The sequence below is a fragment of the Amphiprion ocellaris genome, chromosome 24 (genome assembly GCF_022539595.1).
Source record: "Amphiprion ocellaris isolate individual 3 ecotype Okinawa chromosome 24, ASM2253959v1, whole genome shotgun sequence".
In the NCBI taxonomy this organism is placed as follows: domain Eukaryota; kingdom Metazoa; phylum Chordata; class Actinopteri; family Pomacentridae; genus Amphiprion; species Amphiprion ocellaris.
Genome location: NC_072789.1, coordinates 20839214 through 20857069, shown reverse-complemented (window position 1 = coordinate 20857069; position 17856 = coordinate 20839214). Strand labels below are relative to the sequence as shown.

The 17856-nt window shown below is 39.8% G+C and overlaps 1 protein-coding gene and 1 long non-coding RNA gene across 3 annotated transcripts in view; one reads left to right on the top strand and one right to left on the bottom strand.

Annotated features, from left to right (window-relative positions):
* Window positions 1-17856, top strand: part of si:ch211-246m6.5 (von Willebrand factor D and EGF domain-containing protein) — a 46651-nt gene that overhangs the window by 15897 nt on the left and 12898 nt on the right. For both annotated transcript variants that reach the window (XM_035941715.2, XM_023295648.3), the window contains exons 8-19: window positions 275-492; window positions 3862-3935; window positions 4026-4302; window positions 5536-5738; window positions 5843-6753; window positions 7612-7748; window positions 7842-8003; window positions 8092-8196; window positions 9967-10081; window positions 13217-13488; window positions 14716-14935; window positions 15865-16002. In XM_035941715.2, coding sequence (XP_035797608.2) covers window positions 275-492; window positions 3862-3935; window positions 4026-4302; window positions 5536-5738; window positions 5843-6753; window positions 7612-7748; window positions 7842-8003; window positions 8092-8196; window positions 9967-10081; window positions 13217-13488; window positions 14716-14935; window positions 15865-16002 — 2832 coding nt within the window. The remainder of the gene's footprint in view (window positions 1-274; window positions 493-3861; window positions 3936-4025; window positions 4303-5535; window positions 5739-5842; window positions 6754-7611; window positions 7749-7841; window positions 8004-8091; window positions 8197-9966; window positions 10082-13216; window positions 13489-14715; window positions 14936-15864; window positions 16003-17856) is intronic.
* Window positions 1-17856, bottom strand: part of LOC118469282 (uncharacterized) — a 34347-nt gene that overhangs the window by 14437 nt on the left and 2054 nt on the right. The window contains exons 2-6 of the long non-coding RNA XR_008600702.1: window positions 14797-14920; window positions 12768-13480; window positions 10780-10910; window positions 9950-10069; window positions 7573-7737 (exon numbers count right to left, since the gene is read on the bottom strand). This is a non-coding gene — a long non-coding RNA (uncharacterized LOC118469282). The remainder of the gene's footprint in view (window positions 1-7572; window positions 7738-9949; window positions 10070-10779; window positions 10911-12767; window positions 13481-14796; window positions 14921-17856) is intronic.

Below are 17856 nucleotides of genomic sequence, written 5' to 3'. Positions count from 1 at the left end.
TGGAGCCAAAACATAACTTTTGAACTCTCAGTGGGGTCCGGGCTCTTCAGTAAAAACAAAGATGCTCTAAACAAGGAGCTCGTTAGGTTATTAAAGTTGATTAAAGGGTCTAGAAATCCTCCTCTGTTAACTTAAACTTCCCCTTTCCTGCTCTTCTTCAGTTATTCTACTCAAACTGTACATCAAAGCCAGCTGAGGAAGACATTATTACACTCCCGCGGGCAGCTGCTTGCCGTCTGTTCACACTAACTTGCTGCTGTGTCGACACCCTCAGACAGTCTCGAACACGAAGTCTCAAATGTGGCGCTGTCGGCCTGCCGGGTGGAGCTGCAGCCCAACACCTGCAGTGACGGCGGCTGTGGTCGGGCCAAGTTCTTGGTCACCGCTGTGACGGATTTCACGCGTGACGGAAACCGACCGAGCCTGATCGGCGCTTCACCCGGACCTGGTGCACCGAGACTGTGGAGGAGCTACATCCCAACATCGCTAAAAGTGAGTCGAGTACCATTTATGGAAACAAGTTGTATCAAATTTATATGAACGATGAGTCCATGTAGAGTTTCCAGGGATCTGGAGATCTAGTTTGAAAGATCCTTAAGGTGCTTAAAAAAGACTTGAAAGTCATCCTTGGGGGGTTTTAAGATGGTTTTCAGTGGTCAGGAAGGGATCCTTCAAACAGGCGTTACTGGACCATATTAGGGGTCAACTAATATAGTTCTTTAAGAGTCAGTATTGACAAGTATTTAAGGATACCAGATAACTGACACATATTTGCAGTAAAATTAACATCTTGGTGTCAAACTCCAACACAACAATTCTTTGTCTATACATGTTTGACAAAACTGTTGTCAGACACGCACAGAACATCCCAAATGACCCTATACACATTCTATTTTCAGACTGTGAACCTTCAGATAGATGTTACAGAACCTGCAGTCTGTTATTTCAGAGTTTACTTATTTGTTATTTGAAACCTAAAACCAAGTTCTGTCAATTATTTTGGCTGAATTTTGAAAATTTTACTTTTTCAGAACTGTTTTTTTAGTTTCATCCTCAAAATAGTATCTTATTTTGGAAACCATTTTAAGGGTTCAATATCTCCAGAAATTTAAACCTGAACTTACACCAACTTAAATTTTGGTGAGGAGACAGATATAACTGTTTCCAGAAGATCCAAACAGTTCACTGGCTCCAAATGTTTTTAATAATTGTCCCTTGAAAATAGAAAAAGTGAAAAATATTCAAATTACGGTGATATTGTGGCCCTAGAAAATTTCCTGTAAGTGTATATACATATGACTGTATATATAGTTCCAATAAAAATACACACTTTGGCTGACATTGTGACAATATACAGACTCGTATGCACACCAGTTTCAGTAGTCCTACAAATAAATCCACGTCACCATTTGGCCATATATCAAATTCTATTGATATTAGAGGCCTCAAAAGTTGGTGAAACATCAACAGGAGCTTTCTTCTCATTTCTAGGGGCCAATATTTTTTAAAATAATTACCTCTACTTTAGCCATTGAATCATTTGGATCTGCTGGAGACTCATCAAATTCCATGCCTCTGAGTTGTATTTCTGGAGATATTGAACCCTTAAAATTGCATCCAAGGTAAGACTTTTTTTTAAAGAGTGAAAATGCAAGAATTACCAACTCTGAAAACATCAGAAATTCTCAAAGTGCAGCCAAAAATATTTTAGACAACTTAGCTTTGGGTCACAAATAACAAATAAGTAAACTTTGTAAACAAAATCTGAGACAGTGCAGCAACACATTTCCTGAATTCTGAATGATTTGGCAAATATAAAACCAACTATTTGAATCAGTCTTTCATTCTGTTACAACAGCTCAATCCAAATTCTTGTTTTTTTTTCTGGAAAAGCATTTAATCTGTCTAGTCCTCTTTTACACGAAGTCCAAAAAACTAGAGCAATAGGTACATGTTTGCACATATCTGTGGATGTAAACGTATGCTTTAGATAGTAATGTCTTTAACAAATGGTTTCATTTATGCATAGTTTTATTCTCTGCAGAATTGTGCATTTATTTTCTTTTATTATCGTGTGGTTTTTAATGCACCAAGCTGTAAAATGTGCACTACTGCTCAAAGCAAATTTCACTTTCGGGGCAATGATGCATCCTGATCTAATTTTATCTTGTCCTCTCTTTATTTACATTGGATTAAAACAAAGTTTAACTTTTAATCTTCAGGACCTCACAGAAATCAGTTAAAAATAACAGTATGATAATCGAAAAAAATGCTAAATATCAGATCTGATAAAGGGCCAGGTCAATAACCAGGTGACCTCAAGACCTTCTGGAGGATCATAACTCCAGGAGGTTCAGGTGACCCTTCATGGGGATCATGGAAGCCCTGAGGAGGCTTCAGGGAAAACTGGAATCTGAGGCATGAAAGTTAAATGTGGCATGTGCAGCTCCATATGAACCTGAAGAGGATTTTTTGTAAGAGAAACTGTTGGAAGAAATTGTGGAGATTCTCCAATGGCCCTTTGAAAGCTTTTAGAACTTCTCCAGGATCATAAATAGATGGATCAATCCATATAAGATCAACCAAATCCTAAAAAAGTTCAGCAGGACCTTTTTATGTGCAATAATTTACCTTCATACTGTAAATATTTTCAGAGTTACAGGCCCTCAAAGTGCATAGGGATGGGCAGAAATTTTGCACTGTATTTCACATTACTTTTTCCAACAATTTCGACCCCTTAAAACTTCAGATGTAAGAGACAGACATCTGTTTTACTCTTTTAGAAACTCTAACCAAATGTATATCCACTCCAGGTGTCACAGCCCAAAGCCAAAAGCTTGTTTTTGTTCAACACAATACTTTGAGCATCAACATCATGCACTGGTTAAGTTTTTCTCCAGCGAATTATCAGAAAACAGATCCAGAGTACCAATGCTTGTTTTTGATACTCTATATCTTAGACATTAAACTGGTGCAGCTTTGTTACTGAAACTATGATATTGATGCTCAAAGACGGTTACATAAAAATAATGCTGAACATTAGTCTTATTCTGGCTTTAGGTTGGAATGGATTTGAAATAGATTTGGTTGCAGTTTTTTAAACTGAAATCACATGTGTTTTTCAGCCCTGAAAATTTCATGTGTCTATCTATTGTACTTTTGAAGTTGCGAGGGTTCAAAAAAGCAAGACATTTCATCCTATCCCTGTGTACTTCCAGGGCCTCTAACTCTGACAAGACTCACAGAATGAAGGTAAAATTATATTAATATACTAAAGTTATTTTACATGAAAAAGCAGCTGATTCTGATGGAGTCAGGTGGGAGACACTGATTGAGTTTTCATAGAATGACTCAGATAAAAGTGGCATCATGGATTCTTGATGTTAGGGTTTTGGGGTGCACAGGGCTCAGTCCTCACATGGGTTCCTGTACTTCTAGAGGATGTCCAACAAGATTTAAAATCAAAATTTCTGAAGAGGGCATCAGCAGTGTGATGTAATATTCTAAGTATTACTTTAATAAAAGAGCATTGGCTCCAATTACAGGTTTCTCCATTATACTGTTGATATATAAACACAATTATACAGTTCTTTATGAAACTGGAGCGGCCGCTGGGTTTTAGGGCCAAACGTGCACTTGTTTGATGGTTAGACGTGATGTTTAAAGAGCGCCTCCCCAAGAGGTCATTAGCTGCGTCCATACGAGCCGTTACGTTATGTAAGACATGATGTCAGCCCTGCAGACATTGTGTCTCTGAGGGGTTTGTTCCCATCTGTGTTTGGAGAAAACATCAAAGCTCGAGGTCCTCGGGTCAAAGGGTGAAGCCCCCCTAATCTTTGTTCTCCTGACCTTCGCCTCCAGGTCGTCGTCCAGGACGTTCCCACTTCCATCTGCTACTCCTTGACAGACCCACATGTCATTACACTGGACGGCAGGTATTTCACCCCCTAATCAGTTGTCGGCATTCGTCAAATGGTCGTTTGAATCCATTTGCAACGCTGTTTTTACAATAATTAATCCTGCAGGCGCTATGAGAACCAACAGACGGGCACCTTCGTCCTCTACCAGAGTCTTTCCAGACAGTTTGAGGTCCATTCTCGGCAGTGGGACTGCGGCAGCCGGCACTACTCTGTCGCCTGCAACTGTGGCGTCGCAGTGCGAGAAGGGAATGATGTCGCAGTATTTGATATGTGCAACGGTCAACCACAGGAAACCAGGCCTCAGCTGACCCTGAAGACCCTGGGAGAAAGCGAGGGCAGTCGGGTCAGAGTGCTGGAGTCCCACCAGGGGAAGAAGGTCACCGTAGGTATCCGAACATTTTGACACTGGTGCTTACTGATGTGGAAAATTGTTCCATGCTGTTGGAGTATTGCTCTAATGTCTCAGAGTTATTTGGGACTTAAAACTAACGCCTGTAAAATGTTTTGGCTAAATTTTGTGTTCATAGACCTGGAAATTTTGCATTTTCAGCTTCAAAGAAACGTCTCACCTGGGAAGGCATTTTAATTGGTCAGTATTTCCAGAAATGTAACTTCTACAGATGTGAAATTTGCTGAGAACACAGACAAAATAGTTTCAAGCAGATCCAAATGATTAAATGTCTCCAGCAGAGTCCAAATTCCTAAAATGGAACAAAGAGCAAAGAACAACAAAGAACTTCCAAACATGAGTGGTATTGTGGCCTCTGAAAGTTCCTCAAAGTGTGTATATATATATATATATATATATATATATATATATATATATATATATATATATATATATATATATATATATATATATATATATATATATGAGATTCCATATTTCCTACTAAAAATACAGTCTTTGGTCGATATTTTACAAACGTTTGAGACCTCAAACGTCAGTAGGATTTGACGTTTGACAAGTATAGCAAGGCACGGTTTCAGGTGATTGCTTTTTTGACGAAACAGTTGATGTGGACTCATTTGTAGGATAAAAAAAAGTCTGTATATCGTGACATAAAAGTTTGTGTAATATCAACCAAAGAGTGCATTTTAGTAGGAAATGAGAATACATCCATACATACACTACTACAGGAACTTTCTCTGGCTCCCAGTACCGCCACTGTTGGAAAATTGCACTGTTTTCTATTTTCAAGCACCAGTATTTAAAAATCTGTACACTACTGGAGACATTCAATTATTTAGATGTGCAGGAAACAATTTTGTTGTAAATATGTTCTATTTACTAAGTTTCTTAACTGTGGGAGTTTGATTTCTGGAGATAATAACCCCTTAATTTTGACTGTCCAGTTGACATTTATTTAAAAATTTCACAATATTCAAGTATAAAAAACAAGAAATTCTCAAAATTCTGCCAAAATGTTCTAGAGAACTTAGTTTTTGAGCCCATTTATGAAGTCTGAACAAAATCTGAGACAGTGCTGCAATATATTCCCTGAATCTTGTTTGAACGGACACCTACTGAGCTGTGAAAGATCTTGACTTGTTTACTTCCACTGCTTGGGGATTTAGTATTAGTTACCTATTGGATATGATTTCCTTCTTGTAGTTGATGTTTCCCTCTGGGGCCTTTGTTCGGGCCGATGTTGGCGACTGGGGAATGAGCCTATCTGTTCGAGCGCCCAGCGTTGACTACGGCAACACTCGAGGACTTTGCGGGACCTTCGACCGTAACGGCAACAATGACTTCCACAAGTCTGATGGTGGCTCCTATGGCCCTGATGACCTGCATCGCTTCATAGAGGAGTGGAGGTCAGTCTGTGGCAGCAATTTAAATTTGAAAAATTCACTTTGCTTAGGACCTAATTCATGAGTCTACAAAAAGTCATTTGTTTCTGTGTTTTTCCTTTCTTTAGGATAGCAGCCGGTGAAAGTCTATTTGACAAAACGCCTCCTGGGTCGACGCAGGATGTCAGGAAGCCCTTCTGTCAGTGCCAAAAAGAGTACAGCACTTCTCAACATGCCGGCAGAAGAATTACAAACTCGTACAATCCTTCCGCTCACTCCGACTGCATAGCATACGATAATGTGGATTACACATCTGTGTTCCCTTCTATGGACACAACAGTGGAATACATCAAGAGCCCAGAAAAAGAGGAAAGCATCCTGGACATGTCCGTCTTCAGCGCTCATCCTCTGGAGAGGAGGCACCTTTGGTTTCATGCTGAGAACAGTCAAAGCAGCGATGGTGATCTTGAACTGGCCGGTGAGTTTAGAGAGGATCTTTTGCTCTCCGTTGACCGGGCGAAGAGGCAGGCGTCATTTGAGTTCCAGCCCGTCTTCACAGCGCAGAGTCTCAGCCAGGTGGATCTGGAGAGCCTTGCCTACTTTTTCCCTGAGGATCACTTGGCGGAGGCTCGACCAGAGGTGCAACCTCAATGGCCCACACCGAGCGGCCTGACCTCGGCCAAAGCACTAGAAGTATGTCAGTTAGCTCTGGCCAACTCCACTGTTGGCGCAGTGTGCCGGGGGCTGCTGGGACGGCGACTGGATGAGGCTGTGGATCTCTGCATCTTGGACCTGCAGCTCAAAGACGACCTGGGCTGGGAGGAGGCGCTGCTGCCATACCTGGAGAACGAGTGCGAGAGGAGGCTCCTGGAGAACCGGACCCAGAGAGCTTTGGAGGGGGCCAATCCACCGGGAGCGTCTGGGGAAGTGGTGATGGTGCTTCGCTGCCCCAACTTTTGCAATGGAAACGGAGAGTGCACAGAGTGGGGCTGCCAGTGTTATCCCAGCCACAGCTTCCACGACTGCAGCCTGGCTATTAGTAAGCATCTACAGACAGTTTTTCATTGGCAATGGCATTTATCTCAATATAGTACATCCATGTTTTCTTGAAGCTGAAGTCAAAATAGAAAACCCTTACACTGACCACTGTGTGGAGGTGACAAGCTGCTAATTTGTCTTGGAAAATTTCTTGAAAACTTGTGTAATCAGATTAATTTACAATCATTGGCTGGACTTCAGACTTGTAAGTATTTTAACACTGAACTAGGCTTTTTACTCACTGTGGGCTCAATTTTCACTGCAATCTAAAGTCCTGCACCTGCATGGAAACAACACAAGCATGACCAGAGGTAGAGAATAATCAAATCCTCTTGTATGCAATTTAACAAAGTTTTTTGTTGTTGTTATTTTCATACTCATGTCCTATCTGGAGTAAAAAAGAAAACTCAAAATTTTTGTCATATGACTGTTTGTTGCAGCAACTCACTGATGGTTTAAAAGTTGCACCATGGAACGCAAAATTTTATTTATTTATTTTTACAGAATCTTTTTAGTGCAAACACAAATTTTTAAATGAGATATGTAGAATAATTAGAGAAGTAGACTTCAGTGACTTCAAATTTGTATCATTTCCTCAGCGTTGCATCACAGTTGAGTCGTTCTAGGACCATTTGAAAGTTGAACATCTGATGACTATTTCTGTTTCTACAGTTTCTATCTATGATAAATGGTGTAATTTTGGTGATTTTTAAAAGACAACATACTTTTCGAATCAGCAGGTTGGGTTTGGGGATTCAGACGTTTATAGTCTTACTACAAGTAACGTTTTTCGTGTTTGACATAAAAGTTTTTGACTTACTTGAAATATACTCAATAAAAAACATCTCTCCTCCCCCAGGCCAGCCAGTCGAGATAACCGATTTGGAGAACAGTGGACTCTGTGACATCCGAGCCGTCGACTGTCGTAGCGTTCGCGTCTTCGGCCTCGGCTTCATCGACTCTCCGGACTTGAGCTGCCACGCCACTAGATTGAAGGTGAGGAAAGACGAGGTCAAATGTCAGGCTAAATGACCTTCAAGACAAGAGTGTTATTGTTCCTTATATTTCTTCTAAATTACCTCCCCGCAGTACATGAACAAAGTTTGGGTTCCAGGCGAAAAACAGAGAACAAAAGCCACCTTCCTCAGCTCCAAGGCTTTAGACTGTGCTGTACCATCTCTGAGCAACACCGCCGTCAACACAGAAGACTTCATGATGGATGACAAACCTTATGCACGCTGGGAGATTAAGGTAAAACTGCTTCTTATCGAGGCCCACAATTAAAGTGCATTTTATTTAGTTTTATTCTCATCAATATCTCCTCCACTGCGTCTTTAAGGTGACCAATGATGGCTCCCAATACAGCCAAGCAAAGGTGTTGACCATCTACGATGGCGTCTGCCAGGTCTGCGAGGCATCACGCTCAGGACTCTGTAAGTTAAAGGTAACTCACATACGAAAGGGAACAATGTTTTTCACCTTGTCAAGCTTCCTCCACACTAATGGCATCAAGCATTTGCTAAAAATACTAACCCATCTGACTGACAATTATTAAAAACTAAGCATATGGAACTCACATAAACGCAAACAACTATGTTTGTTCTTATTCTGACACTGCAAAAAAGTAAAATACAGGTTGTACTAACACCAGCTACTAACACCAAGTTGTACTAACACCAGATAAGCAGGGTTCATCAACCTCTATGGACGGCATTCCTTGCTTGCTTTTTGGCACAAAACCTTAAATTAATTCTTGCTAAAGAATATAAAAATAAGTCTGATGAATATTGAGAGCACATTCTGTAGTCAGATGAGATGAAGATAAAACAGTTAAGCTCGGAAAGGGTCCAGCATGTTTGGCCAAGACTACCAGTGAATGCATAGTCCTGACAGTGAAGCACGGCGTAGGGGGAGTGAGGATATGATGCTGCATGAATGCAAAACATGTTGGGAAAAGACATTAATAAATGTACCATGAATGTCTGTGGATAAACCAAAATACTGGATGGCAAGATGACAGCAGAAGCTCGCCAGAAGATGAATAATCCAGCATGATAACCATCACTGCTGAAATCACACAAGGCTTTATATGGAGAGAGAAAAGTCTTGGTTTTTCCTGGATACTGGATTTTGAATGGAAAAAAAATAAACTTTTTTAACCAGTTTTGATCATTCAGGTTTCACTTACTCAAGAAAAACAGACACTATTGTTTATCAAGTAGTCGAAAATGTCAGGAAAATGCATATATTCCTCTCAAATAAGCTAACATAGATTGACTGACTGCGAAATACAGACGGATCATATTTACTGTCCTGCATAGTCATCTCCCAAAGGCGGATTCTGAGCCAGGAAATATGGTTGGTTTGGTCTGTCGGATACTACTTAATATTCATATTTTTGCAAAATCTATTATCAGTTATTACCCATCTGGGGAATAATGTTACTTTCCACATTTAGTGGAATTGCACAATGTCTCAGTTTCTACACATGGGGAAAAATCTGTACAATATCAGAAGTACGTAAGTATATTGTCTTGTTTATCTCTTATCTTGAGACTAATATCCATTCATTTTTACACTATCCACTTTGCTGCTGTAACACTAAATTTTCCCACTGCAGGATTAAAAAAGGCTCATCTTGACTGCAGCAGGTCACTTGCTGAGAAGACTTGGACTCTAGTGTTTGTTTATTTGAGTGCGTGAAGCTGATTGAGGAGACAGATGTGAATCAGTGGGTGTTTAGTGGAAGAGTGTGGTGAAGCATTTTATATGCTCTGTTCGAGGTGCAGAGTGTAAACGCTGAACAACTTGTATCAGGTTGAATGACTAAACCAGAGACTGTGTGATTTCCAAGCCTCCCAACATGCAACAGCTGGCTATTTAAAGACTCAAAAAAAGAAAATGGGTACAGAAGAGGCTCTGTTGTTACTGGAACTGCTTTTTATGGGAGTTCAGATAGACAAACAGCCCCGAGTAAAGAGACATATTGCACAAACAGCTGCAGACAGACACCAAGAGACGTGCGAAAGGCTGCCAAAGCTGGAGAAATTAAATTAACTAAAGCAGAGATGTGTGTTTACCCGACATCTCGTGAGAAAAAACACAAAAAGGAAAGAAAACAGCTTGGAAAAAAACTTTTTTATAGTGCTAAAACGTGCCAACGTTTTACAACAACATTATAAATATGACAAACAAACCTTTTTCTGTTTGCCAGGAGCGGACGTGTAACATCGACGGGATGTGTTTCGCAGCAGGACACTCCAATCCCAGCAGCCCTTGCCTCCTGTGTGATCCCGAAACTTCCAAGTTCACCTGGTCTGTCAATCAAGGTACAAACAACAACAACACACAACCACAATCAAATTTACCACAAATAATCAGTTTCGATCTTAAATTTGTCTGCCACTGCACTGCCTATAAAAAGCATTCACCCCCTCTTGCGGGTTTTTGCCTTTACCTGCTTTTCAACATTGAATCATGATCAATTTAATTCACAAAAAGAGATTCTTTCTTGTCAAAGTGAAAACAAATGTCTATTCTAGTGGTGTTCGGAGCACATTTCTTGGCCCGATGACACCAAGATGAAGTTGATCAGCTCAGCTTGGGTGCGGCATGAGAGTAAAAAGTGTTGGGGAGATGGCATTTATAGACGGAACCATGAACTTCTGTGGATAAACTAAAATACTGGCTGCATAAACATAAAACATAATAACAGCTAAATACTAATGCAATCATTTATTTTACATTCTATATGTTTATTAATTTACATTTCTTTGCAGAAATCTGTTTTCATTCTGTCACTAAAGAGTCTTTTTGTAAATTCTTGCCACAAAAACCTAATTAAATAGACCATTAGTGTTGAAAAGCAATGAAAAGGTCAACATTGTCAAGGGGGCTGCATATTTTTAATAGGCGCTGTATGTAGCCACCATGTTGGCAGGGGTGTCCTACATTCAAGACTGTTTTCTACTTGACTTGCAGTTCACTAATGATGAAAAACAACAGGGAGAAACAGCATTTATCTTACTGTATTAGTGCAGTGGCAGTAGTCTGCTGCTGGGCTAGCTGTCCAACTGAGGTCCGGTTTGTCTCCATTAGCAGATCAAAGGAGCGGAGGTTTAGGTTTCCCAGCATGCCCTGACCTGTCGTTTAACTGCTCTGAGAGGGGAAAAGGGGGCAAATCACATGGCTGATTTCCACAGCAGCATAGACCAAAAATCATCCTCAAAATAGCAAAAGTGTAGTGCAATGAATGATCAACATAAGGCATCAATTCCCGTCAAATTCAAGCTTAAAATTTGAATTTGCTTTAAATGTAAGTTTAATATTGTTCTCAGGAACATACTTGAAAGTAACAGCACTACTGTCTGATGTAACAAGACAAAAAAAACCAACCCAAGCTGCTGAGTTTGATGATCTAGAATCAAAGCTACAGATATTACCAGAATTTCTATTCCAGATATCTATTAGGCCACTATGACTATAAGAAAACAGTTAGACATATCTGTAATTCACTTTTGGCTGGTCAAAAATAATAGTTGCAGTTATCTCAAACATCATTATGGCCAGTCTAAATTGTGCATGATGATGCTTATGCTATGCTTCCCAGATCAAAGTTAGCATCTTGTTAGCTTAAAATTTAGTAGAACTTGGCCCTCAGATTCCTGTGACAAGGTGGTAAAACAACTTTTTGTTTGCAGTGGCACAGCTGTGACGTTACTACAGATATCTGCAATGCTGTTTCATTCAGTCAAAACTCTAAAGATAACCATAACTACTAGGGTTGTCTCCATTTTAAGTATTTTGCCCACAGTCTGATCCGAGTCATTTAATATTCAGCATCTACCAATAGTGAGTCTGAATCCGATAACATTTTCTTTGATAATACACACTTCAAGAATTGTACACCACCATTCAAAAGTTTGAGGTCACTTAGAAATGTCCTTATTTTTGAAAGAAAAGCATTTTTTTTTCAATGAAGATAACATTAAATGAATGATAAATCCAGTGTAGACATTGTTAATGTGGTAAATGATTATTCTAGCTGGAAACGGCTGATTTTTAATGGAATATCTCCATAGGGGTACAGAGGAACATTTCCAGAAACCATCACTCCTGTGTTCTAATGCTACATTGTGTTAGCTAATTCTGTTGAAAGGCTAATTGATGATTAGAAAAGCCTTGTGCAGTTATGTTAGCACATGAATAAAAGTGTGAACTTTCATGGAAAACATGAAATTGCCTGGGTGACCCCAAACCTTTGAACGGTGGTGTACATTAGCTGCGGCACCTGGTTTAAGTTGTCAAATGGCACCATGACAAAGACTTCTGTGACTTTTAATGACCCCTGTCCAGCGCACGTGTTCAATCAAGCCTGGATCAACTGTTCCTATGTCACATTGACATATGTGACCTTTGCGACTTGTATTGTGTGTGTACTGTCTAGCGTAGGATTAAATTGATTATTGATGAATAATTCTGCACTTAAAATGAATAATTTCACATTTTTGACACCAAACTGAAACAAATGACCAGGTTTAGTTTTGTGCCAGTGTCAAACACTCAAAAATTTGCGTTTATTGAATTTTGGGTGTAGATCTTCAGATGAGCATCAAGGTATCCCTAATAATTACATTCTGACAGTTTGAAATATCTACAGCATATTCTAACTTAATTTTAAGAAATTATATAGCGGCACGTTGAATTGAGGGGAATTAAAAGACATCTTGACCTAGAATTATGACTCGTCAGAATTAAACTGTAGCAGCTGAATCATAGATATCTATAAAGAGAAACACATGAATGATAAAAGTGATGCTATTTGTCCTGGAAGAGTGATAATGTGAATATCTGAAATATTCTTTTTGACTTGACTTGGTAGTACTGAATTACAGATATCTGCAATAAATATCCTGTCTAGTTTTTAAATGTCAAAACCACTTGTCATGTGTACCTTTCTCCACAGTATTATTAAAACAAGTTGATTTTTGTTGGATGGAAGTGAAATTCTCTCACCTCACTGACAGACTTTTTGTGATTTCAATACTGTTAGTTTAGGAGTTTATTATTAGCACGAGTCTTGTTGATTTCTTCACCCTTGACTAAGAAGCAGGTGTTTCCTGGAATTATCATCGCTTTCTTCCTCTTGAACATCTGTGGTAAATCTCAGCCGGGGACGCTACATGATCTTGGTGAAATGGCCGTTGAGAGCCACAGTTGGAAAGAAAATCTCCCCCAAGGCATCAACATGTGTGTTTACAATGACTCTTCCAGGAACAGCCTGGAGGGGTGTTTTTGCCAAACCAAGCCTGCATATAAAGACTTTGTTTCAGGAACAGGAAGGTTCTGTCATCAGACACTTGTAGCTAGAGCGTGGGGAATAAGAAGGTGGTAATAATCTCTGGTATTTGTACACAGAGACTCAAATCACAAATTACATCTCAGTCTGTTCTGTGTGTTTTCAGTCAACGAGCCGCCGGCCTTCCACCAGCCTCAAGGCGACTTGCGGACGTTCGCCGGGGAGAATTTCGTCTTCCAGTTTGCGGCGTCAGACCCCGAGGGCTCGGCGCTGCTCTTCCAGCTAGAGGAGGGACCGGAGGGCGCCATGTTGTCCCCCGCCGGCCTCCTCATCTGGAGGGTCCCAACGCTTCCAGAGGTGCAGGGGCATCAGGCGAGACGCTCCTTCCGCTTCATGCTGTCCGACGAGTGCAACGCCCAGAGCTCCTTCACTGTGGAGGTAGATGTGGAGAAAGAAAGGATGAAAGAAAGCAGGGGTTTAGCTTAAACTTTAGCAGGAAATGTGGTCTTACCACCAGTCTCCAGTGTGTTACAGTTGATTTAACCCTCTGAACCTTAAAACCCACAGATTTGCTTAAAAGGCATGTTTCTTTCTTTAAAAAAAATCACTAAAAGTACAGTTTCGTCTGTGATCATTCTGTCCTGAAACTTTACAAAATCTAAGCTTAAAGTTGTGATGTTTCATCAAAATCACTTTATTCTATGTCTCTTATTGAAAAATTTGCCAAAAATTAACAGTTTGCTCTAACTAGATTCTGCAAAAAAAATAAAAATTCTGTTTTTCTCTGCACAGCTGTAAAACCATGAATGACTCAGCTGCAACCAACGGTCACGTGGTAAAAATTCAAATACTTTTTGGCTGAACAGCACTCTGTGTCCAAATCATTCCAATGTGTCGTGCTAGGACTTGTTTTAGAATAATTGTAATAATCAACCAACCATTTTGAAGCCAATCCGATGAAGTATTAGTAAAACTTTAAGCCATATGATCCCTGGAATTGTCGAGTTCAAAATACGTTTTTATTTTTATTAATATTATTGGTTGTTCTTTAAATTGACAAAATGATGCCATTTATTGTAAACAGGAACACTAAAAAAACAGAATTATCACATTTCTCATGTGTCATGCAATTCTCTGACTGGAAAATTAACCAAATCCAAGCTGAGAACTGACTTTTCATCCAAATCATTTTAGTCCACATGACTCATTTAAGTGTTTGCGGGATTTGACTTAAAAATTCAGAGACTTTTCAGTTGAACTGCAGGCTGTGTTTACACAGAACAGACAGAAATATGGAAATAAGTAGTAAATGTAAATAGTAAAAATCACCTTTTTTTCACCAGTATTGTTAGCACTTGCAAAAATGTTGCACATGTTGATTCCAGTGTGTTGCAAATTTGTATATTAAAAATTCAACTTTAATTTTTTTTCTTTCTTTAAACGATGTATGGTATTATATTATAACCTTGCTGTACTAAACAGAGGACATATCTGAGTTCTCTCTCCTTCTTCATGGTTGTTCTGTTTCCACAGAGCTGCAGGACTTGAAAAATGAGCCGACAGTGTGACAGGAGAAATAACCAGCTTGAGGGGTCAGAGGGTTAAAGATGATGCATTGATGTGGTTCGATGTCAGCAGTGTTTTTCTTTCTCATCCGTTACGCAGATTGACGTGGTGCCGTGTGGATGTCGGAACAGAGGAACCTGCGTGACGGACGTCAACTTTCCTGCCGGCAGTGGGAGATACCTGTGCGTCTGTCCTGAGGGTAAACGGGGGGAACTCTGCGACGAGGACGTGGACGGATGCCTGTCGGCTCCGTGTACAGTCGGAAAGTGCATCAACACGGTCAGCGGCTACAGATGCGAGTGTCCTGCGGGGTTGAGAGGTAAAAATGACTAAAAATCTGCAGTTAATTTGCCCCAAAATTCTTAAACTGTTCAACCCTCAAATCTCCAAGCTGTTTCTGGGTGTTGTTTGATTCTGTTACATGTTTACTCACTATGGGTCCATTTTTTTACTGAAATATAAAGCCCTGCACCTCTATGAAGAAGATTAATATGTGTCTGAAGCAAAGGAGGCTGCATTTTCAGAACCACATTTCTTGGTCCTTTGCTTTTCACGACAGCATCATCCACTAAATTGGATAACTAATACAGAAACAGGTAATTAAAGCAAGAACAGCATTTCTGTCCAAAATGAAAGATTATAGCGTGAATATTGAATGTGAATCGAGTTTTATTTGTTCAGCATTAAAAACAGTTCAGTTGGACTGCAAAGTTGTTGATAGTTTGCCAAAGAGGAGTCATTTCTTGCCTCTCTACAACCTTTCAAATATCCATTTGAGATCTTGTGACTACAAAGACCCTAGCACGTGATTGTGTTGTTATTTTACCTGATACTGACCTAACTATGCTAAATACACAATCTGCTGATAATGCAACTCTTTGTATGTTAAACTGAACGACAGGAAGTAATATTTTGGATGGAATAACTCTTTAAAACCATATCTTGTTTGTTAGAAAGTACTAATTAAGTGGAATTTACCTGTAAGATTATAAGTGTCTGGACGGTAGGTAGTATTTATTAATTTATTAAGTTATTTTGATTAAATATTCCAATGTCAGGCTTAGATTAGATCATGATTCAACACAGAACTGCATGTTTTAGGGTTCAGAGGGTTAAAACTAACAGAAAACATGTTCTCTTTACTTCCGTTCTGTTAATCTGGTGTCTCATGTTTGCAGACAAAGACCATGAATCACAGTTTTTGTTCATGACCACAAAATAAACTCCCTGTGCGTGTTTTTTTGGCAGGTTTAACATGCCTGGAAGATATCAATGAGTGTGAAAGGAAGCCCTGCTTTCCAGGAGTCCAGTGCTTCAACAGCTTCGGCTCCTATGGCTGTGGACCGTGCCCCAAAGGCATGCTGGGAAATGGGACGACTTGCGCTGGTGAGACTCAGATCAAACACAAACAACAGCATACCAAGTCATGTCAGAGGCGCTGAATATCATTCCTGCTCGCTTGTTCGCTTACAAGTCAGCAAATCTGGTATCCAGTCGTGAGTTTTGAAGTCTGATCATGACATCATGTGAATAAAAGCAGAACATTTCACTTGGCTCTCGTCCCTAGAATAATAATTTTTAAAAAAAAGCACATATTGGTGAAATTACACTGTAAACGTCAGTCGGTAAAGATCGTTTCACTTCCTACAGTTTAAGTCTATTTTCATGAGTTTCTTAATGCAGTAAGAACAGCCACTGATACAATCATGTCTCTTAAGAAGCCTAATCCTTACAAAAACCAACAGTTGCCAGGTTGCTTTTCTTGTCTTCACAAAAATACCAATTTGAGACAAGTTTAATGATAAAATTACTTTAGCGCACACATACTGTGCACATACGAGGCCCTTTAATCTCCTGAAACCAAACCTGGATCCTATTAGCAGGCAGAAGTTTATCAGATACTGCTGTTCTCTGCAGACTCTTAAGGTCTCACATAATAAAAAACAATTGTCCATTTATCTATAAATTTCCCCAACTATCATATAAGATCATCTATTTGAAGCTCACATTTTTTTATGATCATTTGCATGCAACCAAACAAAGCTTGTTTTCTTGTGGCTCCAAGTACATTTGAATAAACGCATCGACTGACTGCACCAAAAGGTGAATTTGTCTCTGAGGAAAACTCAGCAGGAGTAAAGTATGAATGGAAACCAGATGGCTGATAGCAGCTGATACCTGAAAACCCAGCATTGAAGAAGAAGATCTAAACTAAGGTCTCTTGACGTTAGTGCCCCTAAAACCGACCCACAGCAAAGCACACGGCATAAATTCAACTAAATAACATGTCATTTGTCATTTTTATGGAGCTTTTGTAAAAGGACTCCTGAGGATAGATCCTTGGATTTGCTCATCCCCGTTGTTTTACTGCTTGTTCTTCAGTCTTCTGCATGTCCATCAAGGGACTTTGGCTGTACTTATGTGACCTCCTTGCTCAGTTCAGTGCAAAAGATCTACAACTTGGTGTGTCGGGGGGGAGCAGCACAGGGTTACTAAATCTTATGGATGCAAAGCAGACGGTGATAAGTGTTCCTTCTTTGTCTGTTGAGATCAGAGCTGCAATCACACGAGTCGAATCTATATACATTTTAAAGTAAGACCAAGTCCAGAAGGATCAAGAACTGCTGATTTATTTCCAGTGCAGCCTTTAAGATTCAGTGGATCTTAGGACTAAACAACGTGCAAGTCAAGATGATTAGAACATGAGGAAACATTCTCCAAGTCGCAAAGCATTTTCCCAAGAATTAGGAGAAAAAACATTTTCTAAACAGAAACCCTTTAACGTCCAACTAATCAGCTGATTTTACATGAGAAAAGTTGCTCCATGAGAGTCAAGATGTTGGAAAAGCACTGAAAGCTGGACTCAGAAGTTTCAAGACAGTGCAATCTTAGGTTACGCAAGAAATGTTGGCAGTGCTAAGGCAGGATAGATCAGAGCCAGGCTTGTTCGACTTGCTGCCATGTCTGTGGTCTGTCGTCAATGTTTCTTGTTTGGCTTGTAAATGTGTTGACAGGCTGCGAGTGGTGATAACATCTCGTTGAGATCTTTAGACAAACTTGTCTCAAAGCCTTATCTCCAGCTGGGCACCAGTCCTACTAAACATTTTGACTCTGACAGCTGTTTTTTTCCTTACCAAGCCACTCTATAATCTCCATTTCTTCAGTTCTGTGCCTTAAGGTTCATTGAAATATAGGTGACTGAAACTGAATTGGGGGTAAATCCATGCAAGAGCATCAGAT